This window comes from Schistocerca gregaria, chromosome X, assembly GCF_023897955.1.
Source record: "Schistocerca gregaria isolate iqSchGreg1 chromosome X, iqSchGreg1.2, whole genome shotgun sequence".
Lineage (NCBI taxonomy): Eukaryota > Metazoa > Arthropoda > Insecta > Orthoptera > Acrididae > Schistocerca > Schistocerca gregaria.
This window is the reverse complement of record NC_064931.1, coordinates 150356683-150381557: the sequence shown is the minus strand read 5'-3', so window position 1 is coordinate 150381557 and position 24875 is coordinate 150356683. Positions and strand designations below refer to the sequence as shown.

Below are 24875 nucleotides of genomic sequence, written 5' to 3'. Positions count from 1 at the left end.
TAGATATAGATAGCTTCGACACCAAAGGTTTTAGGACATAGCTTTGACGCCAAAGGTTTTAAGGACATACAACGGGAAAGTAGGACAGACTGACGAAAAATGTACCGCATTTTGAAACAGCCTTTATAACTGACCAAAAAAAAATCTTGAACCCAATAGTTGATTTTGATTCCCCTCTGGAGAAACACAAGTCTTACACCCACACATACAAATAAAATTTACACTATTATCAATGCCCTAGCCCCTATTAATAAAGATATCATGAAAAACAAAGAAAAAATGGAAGGCTTTTAGAACCAACTAAATGAAATTATTCAGAAAATTCTGGATAAACATATCACCATTCTTCTTCAAGAATTTAATGCACAAATTGGTAAATAATGAAAATATAAGAAAATTGTTGGGGACTATCCTGCCCACAAAAGAACTAACAGAAATAGTACCAGGCTAGTAAAATTTAGCCAAGCACACTACCTAATTCTTAAATCTACAGCTTTCAAAAAATTACCATGAAAATGAAAAGACACGAACATCCCCAAATCCCAACCTAGTGGAATTTCAAACTTGGATCATGCGGCAACCAAGGAAATTTCTTTGCAAAGAAATCATGAATGTTACAGTACTCAGGGCGCAAACTTGAATTAGGACCACTACCTCTCTAAAATTAAGTTCAAAGTCATCCCAAACAAGAAACACAGCACAAGACAAATCCAAAGTCGAAAGTACAAGACCAAAAAAATATTACAATCAGATGAATTCACAAAAGCAACAGAAAAGATTCAGATCAAAAGTTGGGAGGATATCAAGATAAAGTTCATTACGACAACCGAATGAATAGCACCCAACATAAAAAACAATAAACACACCTGGTAGTTGCTAGAACATGATGCTCTCATTGAAACAAGAAATGGCAAAACTGGTAATCACAGAAAACATAAGGGAGCAGCTTAAATTTTATTAGAGTTAAAAAACTGGTACACAAAAGTATAAAAAGGATAAAGAAGACTCATGAAAACAAAACTCTTCTCCAAATCTATGAAAAATTTACTAAAAATAACACAAGAAGCTTTTACAGAATGATCAAACACAGGTTATCATGATACAAAGCTCCCACCCTCCAATTTTGAGGTGTAAACTGGACCACCACTCACAATAACATGTAAAACTGCACAATACTAGCAGGCTACTTTGAGAAGCTCCTGAATTGTGAATCCGCCCTTGAAAAATCTGAATACATCCCAAATAACAGTAAGAAGCTGTATTCAGAACCACCAATGACTGAAGAACTATGAAAGGTAATTTCAGAACTGAAAAACAATAAAGTATCCAGAGAAAACCAAATAGTCGCCAAACTATGTAAAAAAGCTGACAAAAATGCAATTACATCCCTTCAATGTGTTTCCAATAAAAGTTGGAATAAGAGGAGGCCCCCGCAGAATGGAGAACAGTTCTCATCCACCCTATTCCCGAGAAAAACAAAGACAGACCCCAACAATTACAGCAAAATATCACTGCTGTATATAACATACAAAGTCCTTTCTAACATCCTTTTGAACAAGGCAGAGCTGCTACTGGACCCGCAAATCGGGGAATACCAGGGAAGTTTTAGAAAGGGCACATCATGCTCGGAACAAATACTAAACCTCAATAACATTATGATGTACCAAAAATCCTGGACAAAAACACAATATCATCTCCTTCTTTGATTTAAAACACGTATATGATTCAATAGACAGAGAATCTCTTTTAGCAGTCCCGGAAGAAATGGGTTTGAATAAGGATATGACTAATATCACAAATGCGACCCTTATAAACACAAATACATTTTTGAAAGTTAAATTCATGGGTGAACAATCACAACCCTTCAAAATAAAAACAGGAGTGTGACGGGGATGGACTCTCACCTTTGCTGTTCAACTGTGTGCTTGAGAAAGTAGTCAGAGAATGGAACACAAATAGAATGAGTGGTATAAAATTTGGTTGCAAAAGGAAGAACCTCAAAGTAAATTGCATTTCATTGCAGATTATATGGGCCTGTTTGCTGAAACAACAGAAGAAGCACAGGAGCAAAGTCTTGAACTACAGAAACAAGCATCACAACCCTTCAAAATAAAAACAGGAGTGTGACGGGGATGGACTCTCACCTTTGCTGTTCAACTGTGTGCTTGAGAAAGTAGTCAGAGAATGGAACACAAATAGAATGAGTGGTATAAAATTGGGTTGCAAAAGGAAGAACCTCAAAGTAAATTGCATTTCCTTTGCAGATTATATGGGCCTGTTTGCTGAAACAATAGAAGAAGCACAGGAGCAAAGTCTTGAACTACAGAAACAAGCACCTAAGATAGGTTTTCACATCTTCGAAAAAACTAAGATGATAACAAACATCAAGAACTCACATAAACACCTCAAAGTCGAAGAACAAAAGACTGAAATAGTACAAGAATTTAAATATATCAGAGAATGAATGAGTTGGAATGCTGAGGAAAGCAAATCAATGGAACCCAGAAAAAATATATTTGAACTGGCCTTCCAATTGACAAAAGATACATACAACAAAAAATCCCTTTCATGAGAGTCCAAAATTACACATGACACGGCAGTGATTAAGCCAGAAGCACTGTATGCAGTAGAAACACTGAACACTACTTCCAATGCCAAATTGAGAAACTTGAAATAAAGGAAAGAAAATTTTTAAGGAAAATCACAGGACCAAAATTCCAAGATAATAAGATAGTATACATCAAAAATGAAATTCTCCACAACAAAGTCTTAAAATTTTCATACGCAGTGAGAAAAAGGAAAATGAATTTTTAAGAGCATCTTCTCAGAATGAACTCTAACAGACTAACCAAAGAAATCTTTGACTTCTTTCATAACTGAAAAACAAAACCCAACTTGTTTATTTAAACTGAGAAAGACCTTGTAGAACTAAAGGTTTAAGAAAATACACTTATCAATTAAACAGCTAAATTAATTACTAATGATTAAAATATAAAGTTCCAAGACAAATCTACACAAAAGCCCAAACGCATCATCTCGAAAGAAGAGAGGTAAAGATCAGAAAGAATGAGGAAATATGGGACACTGAGAAAAGAACACACAGAAAATGATTGATCCAACATATTCCAAAGACACTGAAACAAAAGAAGAAGAAAACTACTGTGCATTCTAGAGAAAACTCAACACCTGTTGCTGGGACTAACAAAAGACACAGAAACAAAATCTGTAAAACTGCTTGAAATACACACTGATTCCAAACTAAACTGGCAACTCCATATTAATCACATTTGCAGAAAGATATATAGGGTGTCCTATCTCATATGGAGCAAAATTAATATCTTAGGGCAGCTTACTTTGGACTTTTTCAATCTCACATATCTTATGGGTGGTTGTTATGGGGTCATTCAAGGCACATCAGTGGTGTATTACTGATTCAGAAAAAACTGCTATGAATAATATGTAAGGTCTGTCCAAAGAAACACTGCTGCCTTTTATTTGTCAAGACCAAAATAATAACAGTGATAAAGTTTATATCTATGCATCACTGTTATATGTGAAAAACAATAGCAGAGTTTGACACCAAAGAGAACATATATTGCCATGACACCAGAAACAAGAAGTGTATTGACATTCCTTGGCACAGGATGGAAAAAATTAAAATTAAATTAAAAAAAACCACAAGCAATTCTCACAAAGTGAAATATCTAAATTTTTTAATAATTTCCACATTCCGCAATCAAGGCACCTTTCAATAATTTTAAATGTGTAAGTTGTTTAAATGGTTCATTAACAATCCATTCTACAGTCTGAGATAATTCCTGGATACGAGAAGTGCAGAAATTGAGTCATAGAATTATGATTACAGTTCTGTACAACAGGTTAATTTAGAATAAATTATTTGTACATGCACTGTGAACAGTAATTAATATAGGGACTGCTATTAAATATCAATGTAAATGCCGTGTGGCTAGGCCTTCAAGTCAGGTAGACCGTTCGCCTGGTACAAGTCTTTCGAGTTGCCACTTCGGTGACTTGCATGTCGATGGGGATGAAATAATGATAAGGACAACACAACACCCAGTTCCTGAGCAGAGAAAATCTCTGACCCAGCCGGGAAACGAACCCGGGCCGTTAGGTACGACATTCCGTTGCGCTGTCCACTCAGCCACCAGGGGCTACATGTGATCAATAGCTAATAAAGAATCATTGCCTTAACCACTTTACCCCCTCACTCAGTACTCATTAACATTTTTATTACATTTTTCAATGTTTGTACTAGTGTAAATGTTAATTTACTTGTATCAAAAATAAAATTCACTTAAGAAAAATATAAAATCACAATAAGAGAATATGTCTGGTCAGTACTTGCCTTCAGAAAGCAAAATTCCAATACATTTTAGTCAAACAATCAAAGGGACCAGAACGCACAATTACATCTTTAAATTTCATTTTGCAAAAGGCATGGTTCAGTATCACAGAAAGATAAAGGAATAATCTTCAAAGCATGGGACACCATTCGAGAAAATATAATTAATGGTGTTTTTGTTCCCTGTTGTGTTTTCTCCTGCTATAGGACTACTGGAAATTTTAGGTCATTTTCTATTCAGTTGCTTCACAAAATACATTACATTCAAATATTTGCAAAAAAGTTGTTTCAGTATTGTTCTTTTTATACACAATACTTTGTTTAAAAACCATGGAACAAGTAGCAAACCACATGATTCATGTTTCAAAAGGCATGAAACATAAGATAGTGAGCTTCTGCAGAGCTGTCTGTGGGGACATTTTTAGTTGTGTTCACCATATTTAGAATTTCTTTTCTAAGGTAGGTATCTCTTAATTATTCATAATGGATGATAAATTCAGCATAAGGATAGTAACTTCAACTAAATGTCACCTAAGCAGTTACATTAAAAATGAAGCTACATAACATGTGAGTAAAACATCTCAGTCATAAAGCAATGATCACTAATCACAAACACAAAAAGATGATGATGGAACAATTTGTCTTCATTGTAAATCGTTATTTTAAAAAGTAAATTGATTTCTTAAAAAAGAGAAAAAAAGACAGAAGAAACTGACTACTATTCACTCTCCAGCAAAACCCAGCCACATCTTACTTCAAAAGAATTAAAAGTAAATGCATGGGAATAACTGTGTGTCTTGTCATAGAACCTTCTTTAAAACCCAACCCACAACTATGATTATGATGATGAACATTTTGGGAACCCAAAAATGGCAGTATTCCAATATGAAGAAGTTACAAACACCTTGAATCCTACTTTCACTTAAGTAGGAATAACACACTCTTCATGAGGACTGTAAATAGGATCATACAAAAGTTTAAATTAAAAAGAAAAATTGAGGTAAACATAAGGAAAAAATTACACAAAGCTAGGAAGAAAAAATTCTATCCCCTCCCCCTACACACACACACACACACACACACACACACACACACACACACACACACACACACACAGAGAGAGAGAGAGAGAGAGAGAGAGAGAGAGAGAGAGAGAGAGAGAGAGAGAGAAGCTGATTTTAGACAATTTATGTGAGATTTATTCAAATTAAGAAGGTGAACAGCCTTTTCTTAAAGTTAGTTTTACAAAAAATACATTAACACAAACCCAAAGTGTGCATTTCAGCGGTTTTCAACGGTACCCACTAATGATGGGTCTGCATTATTCATCAGAGCATAATGTTGTTGATTAATATGTAAGCATCTGAAGAAAATTATAAAGTTATTGAATTTTCTGTCAGTACTTGGCAGAACACTATAGTAATATTAAAAAACCCTTCTTAATGTTCTGCGAAATTATATTTATTTGGCCACAAACTGGCTTTCAGCTTCTCAGACTATCTTCAGGTGACAACTGAATGTCAGAAACAGAGGTAAACATTATGCATGAGGTACTCTGATATTATTTGCACAGAAGATATAAAAAAGACAAAGTATTTACATAGGAAAATATGCCGATAATTACGTTAACTAAAAAAGGGAAGGGAAACAAAAATTTCACACAGAGATACACAACAAATTATGAGAAATAAAATTGACTAAATCTCGTATTTTTAACAAAATCTGAATTTAACAAGGGGGAAATGGAAACTGAGTCTCATCATTTAATTCTAGACTGGCTTTCTGTGTCATGTTTGTTGATTCCCATTATTTCCAGTAGGGTCATCTTGCTGCCACCCACCTCCCCATCCATTTTTTCTTTAAGAATATTACCAACCATGGACCTTGCCGTTGGAGGGGAGGCTTGCGTGCCTCAGCGATACAAATAGGTGTACCCTGGGTGCAACCACAACGGAGGGGTATCTGTTGAGAGCCTTTTTCAGTAGTTGCAGGGGCAACAGTCTGAATGATTGGCTGATCTGGCCTTGTAACACTAACCAAAACGACCTTGCTGTGCTGGTACTGCGAACGGCTGAAAGCAAGGGGAAACTACAGCCGTAATTTTTCCTGAGGGCATGCAGCTTTACTGTATGGTTAAATGATGATGGCATCCTCTCGGGTAAAATATTCTGGAGGTAAAATAGTCCCCCACTCGGATCTCCAGGCGGGGACTACGCAGGAGGATGTCGTTATCAGGAGAAAGAAAACTGGCGTTCTACGGATCGGAGCATGGAATGTCAGATCCCTTAATCGGGCTGGTAGGTTAGAAAATTTAAAAAGGAAAATGGATAAGTTAAAGTTAGATATAGCAGGCATTAGTGAAGTCCGGTGGCAGGACGACCAATACTTTTGGTCAGGCGAATACAGGGTTATAAATACAAAATCAAATAGGGGTAATGTAGGAGTAGGTTTAACAATGAATAAAAAAATAGGAGCGTGGGTAAGCTACTAAATACAGAAAGTGAATGCATTATTGTGGCCAAGATAGACACGACAACCACACCTACCACAGTAGTACCAGTTTATATGCCAACTAGCTCTGTAGACGACAAAGAAATTGAAAAATGTATGATGAAATAAAAGAAATTATTCAGATAGTAAAGGGAGATGAAAATTTAATAGTCATGGGTGACTGGAAATCGATAGTAGGAAAACGGAGAGAAGGAAACTTAGTAGGTGAATATGAATTGGTGGGAAGAAATGAAAGAGGAAGCCACCTGGTAGAATTTTGCACAGAGCACAACTTAATCATAGCTAATCAAGAATCATAAAAGAAGGTTGTATACATGGAAGAGCCCTGGGGATACTAGAAGGTATCAGATAGATTATATAATAGTAAAACATAGATATAAAACTAGGTTTTAAATTGTAAGACATTTCCAGGGGCAGATGTGGACTCTGACCACAATCTATTGGTTATGAACTGTAGATTAAAACTGAAGAAACTGCAAAAAGGTTGGAATTTAAGGACATGGGACCTGGATAAACTGACTAAACCAGAGGTTGTGCAGAGTTTCAAGAAGAGCATAAGGGAACAATTGAGAGGAATGGGGGAAAGAAATACAGTAGAAGAAGAATGGGTAGCTTTGAGGGGTGAAGTAGTGAAGACAGCAGAGGATAAAGTTGGTGAAAAGACGAGGGCTGCTAGAAATCCTTGGGTAACAGATGAAATATTGAACTTAACTGATGAAAGGAGAAAATATAAAAATGCATTAAATGAAGCAGACAAAAAGGAATACAAAAGTCTCAAAAATGAGATCGACGGTAAGCGCAAAATGGCTAAGCAGTCATTGCTAGAGGACAAATGTAAGGTGGTGGTGGTGGTGGTTGTTAGTGTTTAACGTCCCGTCGACAACGAGGTCATTAGAGACGGAGCGCAAGCTCGGGTTAGGAAAGGATTGGGAAGGAAATCGGCCGTGCCCTTTAAAAGGAACCATCCCGGCATTTGCCTGAAGCGATTTAGGGAAATCACGGAAAACCTAAATCACGACGGCTGGAGACGGGATTGAACCGTCGTCCTCCCGAATGCGAGTCCAGTGTGCTACCACTACGCCACCTGATGGTCGAAGTAGAGAGGATATAAAATGTAGACTGGCAATGGCAAGGAAAGCGTTCCTGAAGAAGAGAAATTTGTTAACATCGAGTATAGATTTAAGTGTCAGGAAGTGTTTCCTGAAAGTATTTGTATGGAGTGTAGCCATGTATGGAAGTGAAACATGGGCGATAAATAGCTTGGACAAGAAGAGAATAGAAGCTTTTGAAATGTGGTGCTACAGAAGAATGCTGAAGATTAGATGGGTAGATCACATAACTAATGAGGAGGTATTGAATACAATAAGAGAAATTTGTGGCACAACTTGACTAGAAGAAGGGATCGGTTGGTAGGACATGTTCTGAGGCATCAAGGGATCACCAATTTAGTATTGGAAGGCAGGGTGGAAGGTAAAAATTGTAGAGGGAGACCAAGAGATGAATACACTAAGCAGATTCAGAAGTATGTAGGTTGCAGTAGTTACTGGGAGATAAAGCAGCTTGCACAGGATATAGGATATAGTAGCATGGGGGTCTGCATCAAACCAGTCTCAGGAATGAACACCACAAGAACATCAATCAGGACAGAGTTATAGCCATTACTGGAAGTGATTTCTTTGATGATTTGCTATTATGCTTGAAAGGCTGATTTGGATGCTGGGAGCTTGCACTGATTACTGTACCAATAGCTATGTTGCTTCTGTAAATGCTAAATACATGTTTTCTTATATCTATATCAAGATCCAAGAAATTTATAGAGGAGCCTCCCACAGCTCCACTGTAAAATGATTTTTCTTAAGTTGTTAGTTTAAATGCTATAGTAATGTATTGAACCGTAAAATTTTACACTTCAGTCGCTCTTTCTGTAAGAAATACTCACAACATAAGAAGATGAAAGCCAGTTCATGACCAAATAGATACAATTTTGCAGAACATTAGAAAGTGTCTTCCTTTTTAATAAAATTATAAAGATTTCATAAAAACGCTAGTCTGTGAAAACTCAACCCACATATGTATGCTGCAGCACTTTAAGTGATTTCCAACAGAAAAACTAAGGACTTTCATACAAAAAAAGGTAAAAATTGGAAATTGTGATTCATATGAAACTACTAAATATAATTAATGGACTAATACTGACAGAATGCAAAGTGTTAAAATTTTGTGCAAACATTGTTGACTTCATTGAGGACCTTGTTTCTAAATATTTAAAGCTTATCAAAGATTCTTACATTATGCAGTCTCAATTAAAATATTACAAAACACTTAAAAATCATCTTATGTAAATATTGCCACTGAAACAATGAAATTTAGTAAAACATAGTGTAGAACTATAGATAGATAGATAGATAGATAGATAGATACTGGATGAAAAATGTTTGGCTGTCAAGAGAGCAAGCGTGATGCCTTCAATAACTACCATGGCAGAATATTGTAAAATTATATTTCACAAAACCCAAAGAAATTATGGTTGTATGTAAAGGCTGTTAGTGGCGCCAAAGTTAGCGTCCAGTCCCTACTCAATGAGACAGGCAGTGAAATTAAGCATGCGTAGCAAAGCAAAAACTGAAATGCTTAACTCTGTTTTCAAATGTTCCTTTACAGAGGAAAACCTAGGAGAATAGCCCCAATTTAATACTTGTAGCACTGAAAAGATGATTGTAACAAGTATTAGTGTCAGTGGCGTTGAGAAACAGTTGAAATTGTTAAAAATTGAACAAAGCTATAGCACCCAATGGACTCCCCGTCCAATTCTATACTGAATTTGCAGCTGAGTTAGCCCCTCTTCTTACTATAATTTATCATAGAGCCCTGGAACAAAAAAAACGTGCTCAGTTCTTGGAGAAAAATGCAGGTCACAACTGTCTACAAGAAGGGTAATAAAAGGGATCCACAAAACTACCATCCAATATCCTTGACACTGACTTCTTGTGGAATCTTAGAACAGACTCTGAGCTGAAACATAATGAGGCATTTTGAACAGAATGGTCACCTCAATGCCAACCAGCATGGATTCTGAAAACATCAATTAAACCCATTTTACACTTTTCTCATGATGTACTGAAAGCTTTTGATCAAGGCAGTCGGGTAGATGAAGATTCCTTTATTTCCGAGAAGCATCTGACTCAGTGCCACACATATGATTACTGTTAAAAGCACAATCATATGGGGTATCAAGCAAATTTGGGACTGAACTGAACACTTTGCAGTGGGGAGGACGCAATATGTTATCTTGGATGGAGAGTATTTATCATGTGTAGAGGTAACGTCAGGTGTGCCTCACGGAAGTGTATTGCGACCCTTGCTCTTAATGTTGTCTATTAATGACTTTGCAGTCAGTATTATTAGTAACCTCAGACACTTTGCAGATGATGCAGTTATCTATAATGAAGTACTATCTGAAAGAAGTTACATAAATGTTCAGTGACATCTCAATAAGATTCCAAAGTGGCGAAAAGATTCACAATCTGCTTTAAACATTTAGAATGTAAAATTATGCACTTCACAAAATGAAAAAAATGTGGTGCCTATGACTACATTATCAATGAGGTGCTGTTGGAATTGGCCAATTGCTACAAATACCTGGATGTAACACTTTATAGGGATTTGAAATGGAATGATCACATGAGGTCAGTCATGGGTAAAACAGGTGGCAGACTTCGGTTTATTGGTTGAATACTGGGTAAGTGCAGTCAGTCTACAAAGGAGATTGCTTACAAATCAGCTCGTGCGACCAGTTCTAGAATATTGCTCAAGTGGGGGGAGGGCCATATACCAAATATGACTACGGATATTCGTGTGAATTGTCAGAGATACTGACGAAACAGAATTTAAAGACTCTTGAAGATAGATGAAAACTATCCCAGGAAAGTCTATTCACAAAGTTTGAAGAACCAGCCTTAAATAGCGACTCTAGTAATATACTACAATCCCCTATGTATTGCTCACATAGAAATTTTGAGGATAAGGTTAGAACAATTACTGCACACACACACACACACACACACACACACACACACACACACAGAGAGAGAGAGAGAGAGAGAGAGAGAGAGAGAGAGAGAGAGAGAGAGGCATTCATATAAACTTTCTTCCTGCATTCCATATGAGAACAGAATAGAAAGAAACTGCAAGAACTGGTACAATCCAACATACCCTCTGCCATGCACCTCATGGTGGTTTGCAGAGTATAGACATAGATATACATGTAGTGAAAATTCTCACAGTATAATAATGAAATTACTTTGCATTAAGTAAACACAAGTTCCCAAATAATTATGGTAATTTTTTAAAGAAATTTCAGCCATTTGACTGTTAAATGTTCATTTATTTTACACAATCATGATTTTGGCTTTTTAGCCATTCTCAAGCGCATGTTCAAATGTTAAAATATGTGTGACCTGTCTGCGACATATTTTTACATTTCAACATGCACTTGAGAATGGTTACAAAACCGAAATCATGATTGTGTAAAATAAACAAACAATTAACAATCAAATGGCAGAAATATCTCTCAAAAAATTCTATATGGCTGTGGTCCCCCATGAAGAAAAGATTATTAATTATGACAAACTTCATGTGACCATATATTAGCTGCTGGTGGTGGGGGGTTGCAATGAAGTGGAAATGCAATAAAAACTAGAGAAAACTCGTCAGACATATGACAGCAAATGATAACTTTGTACTCACAAATGACTCTAAACTGTTAATTAGGCCTATTCATTGGAAGGGAAAGAGGTGATATAACAGAGAGAAAATGAGGACAGAATAAATGTTCTTAAATTAAATAACCACAATGTCATAGAGATCAGGGAGTACAAAAATTAATAGTGGCAAAGAAACACTTTCAAAATTGTGTGATGTTCAAATACTGAAAAATAGCAACATCATCAGATTTTTTTTTTTTGTTCTTTTGCCTGAAGGCGATAAAACTATATCAGAAGATAAATCATGAACTGCAGAATCTGTCAGTTCATGTCCTATCCCAGTAGTGGTACACCAAAGATGTATCCTAAGATATATACATTGATTTAAAAACTTCCAGAATACATTGAGCTGAAAGCTGCTGGAATTCAGTACTCAGATACAGTAATGGAAATTATTTGTGGTAAAGCACAGTCACAGAATCCTCACACATTATTTCTTCGAACTAATTTAGGTAAAGAAATATTATAACAGCAAAATGATTACAAGCAAAAAAAAAACTGCTAAACATTCACAAAAAAAAAAAAAAAAAACTTAAGGCGAAGGACAGGAAAGTACACTCAAAGGGGAATTAAGAAATGTAGGTAAGACACCAAATGTGGAAATGTCCTGCCTTCTGTAAAAGAGAAGTACAAGATTTGAACATCTCACTGCAAGTACCAGAAATAATGACAGCAAATTAATATTGTTGGAGAAAAAATTTCTCCACATGTACATCAGAATGACATCCTAACAATAGACTGCAAATAATATGCTTGAAAAAGAAAGTAATTCGCAATAGATGGCATTAATTCACAAAATTCTTGGGAGAGAAGATAAAGGTCTACAGAAAGGCATCAACAAAAGACTGTTTTAACTTCAAGGCATTCATGCAAATATAACAGCAGTACAACAATTAGTTAACTTACACTGATTAGCCACGACATTATGACTGACTGCCTAACAGCCAGTCTGTCAGCCTTTGGCACAGGTAACAGCAATGGCGCATCATGGCATGGAAGCAATGAGGCGTTGGTAGGTTGATGGAGGGAGTTGGGGCGACATTTATACGGAGACGTCACCAAATTCCCATAAATTCCAGAGAGGGGGGCAATGAGCTCTGACGCCACATTCAATTGTATCCAAGATGTATTCAATCAGGTTCAGATCTGGCAAGTTGGGGTGCCAGCACATCAATTGTAACTCGCCACTATGTTCCTCAAACCATTCCCTCACACTCCTGAACTTGTGACGTGGTGCATTATTTTGTTGAAAAACGCCACTGCCATCAGGAAACAATTGTCATGAGGAGGTGTACATGGTCTGCAACCAGTGTACAATACTCTTTGGTCATCATGGTGCCTTGCATAAGCTCCACTGGACCTGCAGATGCCCATGTGAATGTTCCCTGGAGCATAATAAAGGTGCTACCTGCTTGTCTCCACCACGCATTACAGGTTTCAAAGAGTCGACAGTTTCGCATCCTCCCATCAGTATGACGAAGACGGATTCATCAGACCACACAATACTCTGCCACTGAGCCTATGTCCAGTGCCAATGGTGACGTGCCCATTTCAGTCATAGTTGATGACGTCGTGGTGTTAACGTTGGCATATGCCTGGGCTGTCAGCTACGGACGCCCAGGTGTGTATGGTGCACTCTGTAACACATGTCCACTCTGCCCAGCATTATAGTCTGATATTAGTTCTGCCACAGTTCGCCACCTATCCTGTTTTACTAGTCCGCCCAGCCTAAGATATCCAACATCTTAATGAGGGGTGGCTGACGAACCCCACAACATCTGGACACGATTTCACCTTGGTTTCGCCACGTGTTGGAGACACTCACGACAGCAATCCTCGAACACCCAACAAGTCATGCAGTTTCTGAAATGCTTGTGCTGAGCCTCTAGACCATCACAATCTGCCCTCAGGCAAATTCATATAGATTGTGCACCTTTCCCATTCTAAGCACGGACAGCACACACGCTGCTACTCCACGCACCCTGTGTGTGCCCGACTAGCACTCATGCCTCGCCAGATGACGCTGCTATCGCCTGGACAGGTTTATATCAACAGTAGGTCAGTGATCATAATGTTCTGGCTGAACAGTATCTTGGCGGTAAAGAATCACTACAAATAAAATACAGAGAATAGTTTTGATTTAGATGTGAAAAGATATCATATATTTGATAGCTCACACAAACAGCAGTCTTGGCCGTGTGATTATGAGCAACAATTGGGGGCGGGGGGACAAGGGAACTACTAGTGTATCGTGGAACAAGAAAGCCAGCAGAAATACCATTAAACATAACTGAACAGCACATACAGTTATAAAGAATAATGTTACAGAAAGGACAAGGATATTCCACATTATTTTATTCCCGAAAGCCAGAGAACTATGTGGTCATTTAGATATATAATTACTCAAACAAGGAAACTTGACAATTTCCTAAAACAATTTAGTTGTGCATTACTAGTTGCAGCCTAAGCCTATTTTCAGATCTCGGCATACATTTCTTGTTTAACTTATTGGTTTCACATGCAGAGAAAACATTGTTCCAAGGCACTCAAGACAAACAACACTAGAACTTTCTCTGCATGAGACACATGTAAACTGTATAAGAAATGTATATTGTAATATTATACTCATAACTAGTAAAGGATAAATCAATCTTATTACATATAATCAATCACAAATAAGTCATTAAATTAAAAAATTTTGAGAGGTTAGATTATTCCCCTTTCATTGTTACATTTATGCCCCAAAATTCTAAATCCCTAAAAGATAAAAATAATGGAAGTTTAATGTTGTACACTGTATATATCCCAAACTTGTTGGTGACTACACACTTTCCGCAGCCACCAATCCAATGTATATGCATGGGAGTGGTTTCATCATTTCATGTGTTGCAAAGTAGGGATCTCATTAGTATTCTTGTCATCTGATCTTTTATTTCATATCATGATAAAATAAGGTAGAATGCCTGCCCCATTCTAGTTATGCAGCATACCTGACCACTTTCTACCCACGCGTCATGGCCATTGCTCCAAGGAGAAATGTTCACACATTGTCCCGGGATGTTCCACGAATTTTAAAATTAATCCATGAATTTTTGGTGTTGGCAAGAAGATTGTTGTTTCATCAATTCTGTCGGTTTTAATAAATGCAAATGGAAAGTAACCAATTTCATTCTTTGCATAGTTAAATAATACACAGAAAATTTATGACAATGGATTTACATACATTTTCATCATCATCTACACCGGAGAAGCACCAGCGAAAGAGTTTGACAGGAGCTGAAGACAGATATTTCTTCAGCTGAAGTATCGGATCATCATTTTACTTAAAAAGCTGTTAATGCTTCTGAAAAATTTTGTAGCAGTTGCTCTGTGGTACAATTGGTAGCTACAAGAGCTCCACAGCTTTCATGGCAGCTTTAAGGTAGAGGTCAATCACCACTGTCACCCTTGCTCAGCTCCAACAAATCTGTTTTGCTCTTGCATGTATAAATCCGTTTCCTTCTTGTATGGCAAAGACTTATATCTGCTATCTTCTTTAACAGCTAATTTTTAAAGTAGATTGAAATGTGTCATCATACCATCACAAGTGCCTCAGTTTTGTGACAAGACAGGTCTGATTATCAATGCAACACATTGGCATTAATATGCTTTAAAATATAATCAGATTGTTTCCTTTGGTGAGTATGTATTTGAGATGTAGCAACTACATCCAATCTTTTGCCTTTAAATAGTAAATGTAAGATACTGACAAATGTGCTGTTAATATGGTGTTTTGTTTCACGTGGGTATGAGGCTACCCACATGACATGTGATGTGAGGTGGTTGCAATATCCTGTACTAAATTTAATTACTACCTAAAAAGCTGCTATCTGGTGCAAGTGGGTTCACAGTTAAGGTCAATCATTCCCAGACACAGAATTAAAATTTTTGTTACATATTATCCACTATTGCAGACAGGATCATTATACAACAAGATTTTTTTGTAGTTTTTACATCTCCTAGTACACAATCACTGCTTATGTCAGTCCATGAGAAGTGAAGTATGTAATGTAAATCACCATCTTTTTCTTGTGGCCTTGTCCAACATCGGTACAGCATCAGCACAGTAATCAACAGACTTGGCATGGTTAATTTAAGGGATGGCTGGATGCCTTTCTTGTCACCACCCCACTGCTCCCCCCCCTCCCCCCAGATGGAATATATGTACCGTCTGCACATAGTGTGATTCATGTGAAAGTGAGCAAAAGTTTTTCTAAATGTTTGAAAAGCACGTAATGAAGTGGAACTTGCAACAGTCTAGTATTCACTTAGAGGGCTGCAGGAAACCACATAAAAAACCACACACAGGATAGCCGATACACCGACCCTTGTCTTTAATTCACTGGACAGATTCAATACATCAGACAGATATAAATAGAAGTTACTGGTCCAAAACCTACACAGAAATATGAAATTATCCAACATCTCCCCCAATTGTTAAGCACTGTTTCATTGACAGAGTTCTATGTTTCACAATCATTAGTTTCAGCAAATGCACAACTAATTTTGTTGTTCACCATGTAAATCGTAACACTGAACAGACGCTAAGTATCAATAATATTAAGAACTTAATCAAACACAAAAAATGGATGTGACATGGCTAAACTATGTCACAATGACAGAAACTGAACAGATAACAAGACACACAAAAACACTTATGCGTACAGTGTGGAGGCAAGTACACGAATAAAACACATGTTCTTGAAGCTAGAAAACACAAAATTTCTGAACGAAAAAAGTTTGTGGATTTGTGGAACAGTGATTGGAAAGTAGCCATAAAACCAACAGAATTCAAAGTTCTAAAAGCAGTGTGCAACCTGGGACAAATGATAATTATGACAAAATAGAGGTAGGAAGTAATTAAAACAAATGCAAGTAGATTGCAGTGAAGTACAAAAGCAAGGGAAGAAAGTACCAAGAAAGTGATGAACAAATAGCTGAAAACTACTACTTGATAATTAGCAATTCACTAATTAAAAACATTGCAGTGCAGACTACCATAGCAAATGTCTGTCCAGCAATAAGTATGGATTAATTAAATAATCACTTCAGAAACATGCAGGCAATGAAATGAAACACATTTACATAAAAAAGGTAGGAAGATTTTTCTGTTTAGCAAAAGTGACAAAAAGCAGATTTCAGAGTACTTGGTGGCTCAACACAAAAGTTTTGTCTCAAGTACAGACAGTGTTGAGGATCAGTGGACAAAGTTCAAAACCATGGTACAATATGCGTTAGATGAGTATGTGCCAAGCAAGATCGTAAGAGATGGGAAAGAGCCACCGTGGTACAACAACCGAGTTAGAAAACTGCTGCGGAAGCAAAGGGAACTTCACAGCAAACATAAACATAGCCAAAGCCTTGCAGACAAACAAAAATTAGCGAAATGCAGTGTGAGGAGGGCTATGCGAGAGGCTTTCAATGAATTCGAAAGTAAAGTTCTATGTACTGACTTGGCAGAAAATCCTAAGAAATTTTGGTCCTATGTCAAAGCGGTAGGTGGATCAAAACAAAATGTCCAGACACTCTGTGACCAAAATGGTACTGAAACAGAGGATGACAGACTAAAGGCCGAAATACTAAATGTCTTCTTCCAAAGCTGTTTCACAGAGGAAGACTGCACTGTGCTTCCTTCTCTAGATTGTCGCACAGTTGACAAAATGGTAGATATCGAAGTAGACGACAGAGGGATAGAGAAACAATTAAAATCGCTCAAAAGAGGAAAGGCCGCTGGTCCTGATGGAATACCAGTTTGATTTTACACAGAGTACGCGAAGGAACTTGCCCCCCTTCTTGCAGCGGTGTACCGTAGGTCTCTAGAAGAGCGAAGCGTTCCAAAGGATTGGAAAAGGGCACAGGTCATCCCCGTTTTCAAGAAGGGACGTCAAACAGATGTGCAGAACTATAGACCTATATCTCTAACGTCGATCAGTTGTAGAATTTTGGAACACGTATTATGTTCGAGTATAATGTCTTTTCTGGAGACTAGAAATTTACTCTGTAGGAATCAGCATGGGTTTCGAAAAAGACGGTCGTGTGAAACCCAGCTCGCGCTATTTGTCCACGAGACTCAGAGGGCCTTAGACACGGGTTCACAGGTAGATGCCGTGTTTCTTGACTTCCGCAAGGCGTTTGACACAGTTCCCCACAGTTCGTTTAATGAACAAAGTAAGAGCATACGGACTATCAGATCAATTGTGTGATTGGATTGAGGAGTTCCTAGATAACAGAACACAGCATGTCATTCTCAATGGAGAGAAGTCTTCCGAAGTAAGAGTGATTTCAGGTGTGCCGCAGGGGAGTGTCATAGGACCGTTGCTATTCACAATATACATAAATGACCTTGTGGATGACATCGGAAGTTCACTGAGACTTTTTGCAGATGATGCTGTGGTGTATCGAGAGGTTGCAACAATGGAAAATTGTACTGAAATGCAGGAGGATCTGCAGCGAATTGACGCATGGTGCACGGAATGGCAATTGAATCTCAATGTAGACAAGTGTAATGTGATGCGAATACATAGAAAGATAGGTCCCTTATCATTTAGCTACAAAATAGCAGGTCAGCAACTGGAAGCAGTTAATTCCATAAATTATCTGGGAGTACTCATTAGGAGTGATTTAAAATGGAATGATCATATAAAGATGATCGTCGGTAAAGCAGATGCCAGACTGAGATTCATTGGAAGAATCCTAAGGAAATGCAATCCGACAACAAAGGAAGTAGGTTACAGTACGCTTGTTCGCCCAATGCTTGAATACTGCTCAGCAGTGTGGGATCCGCACCAGGTAGGGTTGATAGAAGAGATAGAGAAGATCCAACGGAGAGCAGCGCACTTCGTTACAGGATCATTTAGTAATTGCGAAAGCGTTACGGAGATGATAGATAAACTCCAGTGGAAGACTCTGCAGGAGAGACGCTCAGTAGCTCGGTACGAGCTTTTGTTAAAGTTTAGAGAACATACCTTCACCGAAGAGTCAAGCAGTATATTGCTCCCTCCTACGTATATCTCGCGAAGAGACCATGAGGATAAAATCAGAGAGATTAGAGCCCACACAGAAGCATACCGACAATCTTTCTTTCCACGTACAATACGAGACTGGAATAGAAGGGAGAACCGATAGAGGTACTCAGAGTACCCTCCGCCACACACCGTCAGGTGGCTTGCGGAGTATGGATGTAGATGTAGATGTACATGTGTAAATAGCAATAACAGATATAAAGGTATTTTTATCCATCTGGAGACAAACTTGTTTCAAAATGGCAGTTAGGAAAAGATTGTAAATGACGCATAAAAAGTGATCACTTTAAGTGGTATCCTGTACAGACGATTGGTGAGTCATAAATACACAGAAAGAATAAATAACTGAACCAAAGAGCCGTGCAACAGGCATGGGGCAATATTTGTGGACTCTAATAAATTTATTAGTAATAATTGTATAGGACAAGATGGGCTATACTTAAACGGGTTAGGCTCAGCTCCATTCAGCAGTCTGTACAGTGATATTTGTAAATTCATATCAACTAAGGGAAACTGCCCTGCAGAGATGGGGTTGTAAAAATTAACAACAGAGTTGAAACGAAAATGCACAAACAACCTTTCAGAGCAGATGCCCTTAGTGACAGTCAAAAAAATAAAAGTACCTTCCTAATGCACTTAAACGTAGTTAGGTTATGTTCAAACCATCCAAACAGCAGAAGAAACTTAACACCTTGCACACCATTCCGTAAGAAAGTGCAAGTATCAAAGCTGTTTGCTCAAATGAACACTGGCTTAAAAAGGACTCCAAAATCTTAAATAACCTTGGAAATTTACATGTTACCAATCACTTTTGTAGGAACAATGTAACACAAGGAAGGATCCTGTAAACTTGAGGAAAAGTCAATGGAATATAAAGCAAGATACAATTATGATTCTCTTAATGAAGAGCGTGTCTTTGAAAGATTTCATGTAGAGTTAGGTGTCAATACCGTAATTTTATCCGTGTATAGAATTTCAGGCAAAGAACTAACGAAATTATTTTTGATGATATTACAGGGTCTATTGTGGAAACTTAAAAAGGAAACCAAGAAAATAGTTATAACAACTGCTGATTTCAACATAGGTTTAGTTACTGAAGCTACCAGCTCAACAAAGTTCATTGAAACAATTCAGAAAATTAGGTTCCAATGCTGATTTTTCTTGAGTAAACAAATGATCAGCAACATGCATATATAATATTTTAACAACTTAAAGGCAGTTAGATAGTTTAATGGTCCATGGATAATTTTGTACAATAGATTGTACTGCTGTAGAATGGGTCATTTTACATTTAAATCACAAAATCATTTGAAGATATGGTTACATTTTGAACACTTCTAAGTTTCTTTTTTTCAAAAAAGAAAAAAAAGACATACGGATGATGTGAGTTAGTAACTCCTACCCATCACTGTTTGCACATTACATAATGAGGCAAATAAGTTTGGTTTAGATCTGGCACTTTCTGACCATTGTGCCCTGTTTATGCAGTTATCAAAAACAATAGAATCTTGCTTAAAAAAAAGAAGAAGGAAAGTCCTAAGCCAAACAACAGTTCAACATAGAAAATATGAACTCCTAACACAAATGAAAAAAGGGGGGGGGGGCCGACACTATAGAACACAATGTTTAAAATCTGAAAATTTTTCTAAATTATTGGAAAATTTCCTGCATGTTTTTAATGAAACTTCCCCTCTTACAGTGTATTGTGAAAAAGTAGGAAATAAAGTGAAGTGGATTACTGAAGGAATAAACATATCTAGTACAAGAAAAAGACAGCTACACATGGAACTGAAAAACAACTGAAGTCCTGCTTTCGTTACCTATGTAAAAAAAAAAATACTACAAAAATATTTTTAAGGGTGTTGTATTGTCAGCAAAAGAACTGCTAAATAATAAGTTTATATTGAACAGTAAAAACAAATTGCAGGCCAGGCACTGTGGTCAGAGAGCAAAGCATAAACTGTCGCTACAGCACGAGGCCATGATATTTTTGAAATCAAGATAGAAGACAAAAGTATTGTAAATCCTGCTCAAATTTCAGAAATGTTCAATGAACTGTTTATAAATTTAAATAAATCAAATATTAATATAGAAAGTTAAACATAAGATAAATTTCTTTGGCCCTGAGGAATTTAAAGATGACCTTGCAGTACATTCAGCAGAACTATTGCAAAAGATATGGAAAATTCTATAGGCCTACTCACTAAAGAGCAAATCACAAATTACAAAATGTTCAAGGTAGTCTCTAAAATAATTGCACAACCACTATCCACAACAGTTAATCAGTCCTTTGAAGGAGGCTGTTTTCCAGGTACTGTGAAGTACACAATATTCAAAATAGGGACAAGAGAACATATGGGGAACTATCACCCAATCTCTCTCTCCTCCCATCAAAGGGTTTCACAATACAAATTCAAAATTTCACACAAAAGTTTAATATAATTTCAAAATATCCACATGGATTTCAGAAAAGCAAAAGCACATTAGCTGCTGCCAATCAGTTTGTAGACAAAATGAGACCCTCTCTAGATAACTTCCTACATGACACTGGAGTTTTTTGTGACCTATCAAAGGTCTTCAGCATGAAGCACTGCTTGCTTGGAATAATATGGAATTTAGGGTAGTGTATTAGGATGATCTAGGTCCTACCGAACTAGCCAAAGAATTTTTATAACATCAGAGAGAGGAAATTATGCTTCAGAATGAAAAATCATTATACATGGATTACCCCAGGTTTCAGTCTCAAAATGATTAAATACCAGAAATCAAAATAATTTTACGCTGCCTGCTCTCTGTTTAAAACTTCATGCTCAAACTTCACGGTATACGGCTATGAAAATTTTCAACAAAGTGAAAGAGAAAAAATTGTTCATGAAACTGCAGATGAAACATAGGTCTGCAGTTTGTCTTATAATTGAAATAAATGGCTGTAGCTCCAGCATAAGCTGCATTTAGAAGTAACTTTTTAAATTCATTATCAGACAATCCATATCATAAGTGTTACAAATAGACAAGAGATAGCCTATGTATAAAAACTGGCCCTGCAGTGATGATCAAAGCGGCACTATTGCCATCTCAACAACAGTAATTACACCACATAGACAGTTCTCTAAAGTCCTTACTATGTGGTGCAGTTACAGCTGTCGAGTCAAACATAGCACTGCTATGATTATCACTGCTGGGGCAGTTCTTGTAAATAGGCTATTGCTTGTACATTTGTAACACAATATGGAAGGTTGAAAATGGACATCTGTGTTCGAAATTAGTCACCATAAAAAAAGAAGATAATTCTCAATGCAACTTGTAATGGAGCTACAACTATTTATCTCCAAAAATTGGTCAGTATTAATTTAGAAATATTGAAGATACCTTATATGACAAACTGGTGCAGAAATGTTACTATTCAACTGAAGAGTTCATCGAAGATGATCTGAAAATTTGAGCATGAGAGAACGTATACTTAGAACTAATGATATTTTGAGGAAAAATGTAAAAAAATTATTGTGTTTTTATGAGTCTCCAGTACACGCAGCCAATTACTTGAAATAGAGACAGTAAATTTCTGTCCAATTGTATTTTTAAAAACAAACACCAACAAACATTAAACTGAGTCTAATCCAAGTCCCGAAGTACTAGCTATGCTTAAGTTATACAAAGAAACTAACTCTTATCTTTAAATGAAGTGATTAAATGCAAAGTACTGAATAGCATTGCTCCAACACTGTGATTGTAGCCCCAGAATCATAAAGCAAACTGTTTGATATACCAGGCTTGAATAGCTCAACTTAAAATAACAGTAATAAATGAAATGACATTTTCATAATGTCTGTACATATAGAGTCTTTTCCGTAAAAATAGCCAAGAACTTATAGAAACTACAAAATTTTTCTCTCTTTTAATATAACAAATCTAAAGGCTATAAAAAATATACAAGACAAAAAATATTCATACGTAATAAAAAGCCAATCCTCTAAAGACGAGTACATGTTGGAAGACTGAGATCCATTGTTCAGCTTCTTGTTTATGTGCCTACTGATTGCTCAATGATTTTTACATGGTAACTAGTAGTCCTTTTTCCATATCATTCATTCTACCAGGATTTTCCATCAGAAAATTAATTATTATGAACTAAGTATTTTGCGATAACATTTTCCAGCATTAACTAACATAATTTCTTACTTTATGTCTTACATAAAAGATGGAAAAGTTATTTTTTGTTGACGAAATTGAAAAACAACATACTTTCTCTGAAAATGTCAACAAAGTGCACTAAAATATCAAATTTCCTGAAGAACATGAAATCAGTACGGGAATAAATTCCTTGATCAGCAGAAAAGTAGCGAAACAACCAGTATGAAATGATGGTAAATACCGAAATTATGTTAAGATCACCAATACATTATATTAACCTAAACAAGGTAAGATGATACCTCCTGAAGGTAGGTAACTAAAGTTCGTAAACTTCTCGTCATCCACACCCCTGTTTCTTTTCTCGTGTGTGTGTGTGTGTGTGTGTGTGTGTCCTCCCCATCCTCTCCCCCCCCCCCCCCCCCCCCCCCGCACACCGTCGACACTATTTCTTACAACATATATGGGAAATGCTGCTCGCATCGAGAAATCTGCAACATTCATTTCTTCAAACATTTTCAATAGCAACAGCTGCGGAAGCAAATATATTTTGTAGGCAAAACTTGTTACGAGAGTTGGTGGAGATCAAGCTCTTGGTAAACTAAACAAAAATAAAAACGAGTTAGTGAAATTGCGTTATTCATGAAGAATATGCACCACCTATTGAAAAATTACATGATACGACAAGAAATTCAAGGGGCGCTCTTTCTAATCGCCGAGATACTGCGAATGACACTAACACGTATAACACATCTTATACCATAAATTTCACATGCAAGACAAATTCGATTATGCACTGAAAGTAAGGTATCAGCTAAACATGAACTAACACGTCTATTGGACGGGAAAAAACTGTAACGAAAGGGGTAGTGTGATTACTCGACCATTGGAATAGAAACTGTACTGGAGCAAATACATCGAGCCTTGATAGATGCGTCAGCTAAATGCTGGGCTGACAACAATGAAAGTCCCCAGTACTCACGATATCATAACTCCTTATACACGACTATTTAATGCTTTAGCGTATACGCTGCGTAAAGGTGTGATTTACTGCTATCAGAAAACGGATGGAACTACTCTGAGTTTTCGCAGACACAATTACACAAAGCGCCTACAAGTGCTTCAGAATGCATATGTATAGTAGCGAGTACAGCAACAATGCAAATTGTTCATTACCAAATATCATCTTTCACTAAACGGCGCTTCAACAGCAGCGTCGTGAGATGACGCTGTCCATCCTTCGAAGGAACTTCTTCCGACAACTTGGATTGATTTCCCATGGTTTCTTTTAGCAACATTAATACTACTATAAATATCACAATCACTAAGAACAAAAATGAACACTAAACCATTTAAATAAAAACATCTAACATCCCACTAAATTCGCCCATTCACTACCACCCGAACATCTCCGTCACTTTCCATACACAATACCACTACAAAGTTTATATCACACAGATATCAAACACCATCTCTCATTCACTTGTTTCCTAATTACGCAGAGATGTAATTAACGTACACCTCCGGTAGATATTTCGAAGAATTGATCGGTATTTCGTTCAACATTGATACGGTGTAACTAAATTGTAATCCCCTACTTGAATAGGTCCAGCCCCACAGAGCCCAAAAAATGAGAGACCATCCATTTCCCTCAGAGACTTCAGGGAATTAATACTTATTTAAACGATGGTTCTCCCTGTAAGAGAACGAGACATGTCCCAAGTTTTTAATGTACAAAGGAAAAACAATTCATCAAAAACAGAACACAGAGATAATCTGAGATTATCTCATTGTGTTCGATTTTCTTCGACCCAAAACAGCTGGGACATTGACGCTCACAGATGATATTTCAGGAATACAAGAATAACACGGTTTCTTTCGTCAAAATTGTTGAGGTTTTGAAGAATATCACTCACGAAACATATAATTTCAATATCCTGTACCGTAATACAAATACAGGTAAACTTATTATATGCGTAACGTCATTTGGCGCCTGCGCGCTCCTACTGCCTCCGTTCCCTGCGACCCCCATGAGGTGGGCAAAGC

The 24875-nt window shown here is 37.0% G+C and overlaps 1 protein-coding gene across 6 annotated transcripts in view; it reads right to left on the bottom strand.

The window, feature by feature from the left end:
• The window catches only part of LOC126298839 (ubiquitin carboxyl-terminal hydrolase 15-like), a 157545-nt gene extending 133079 nt beyond the window's left edge, over nucleotides 1–24466 (bottom strand). For 2 of the 6 annotated variants that reach the window (XM_049990322.1, XM_049990323.1), the window contains exon 1: nucleotides 24006–24290. In XM_049990322.1, the coding sequence (XP_049846279.1) occupies nucleotides 24006–24127 (122 nt within the window). In that variant the 5' untranslated portion in view covers nucleotides 24128–24290. Of the gene's footprint in view, nucleotides 1–24005 lie in introns of all 6 variants that reach the window. The other 4 variants (XM_049990325.1, XM_049990324.1, XM_049990320.1 and 1 more) reach the window with 4 other exon arrangements.
• Between the last annotated feature and the right edge of the window lie 409 nt (nucleotides 24467–24875).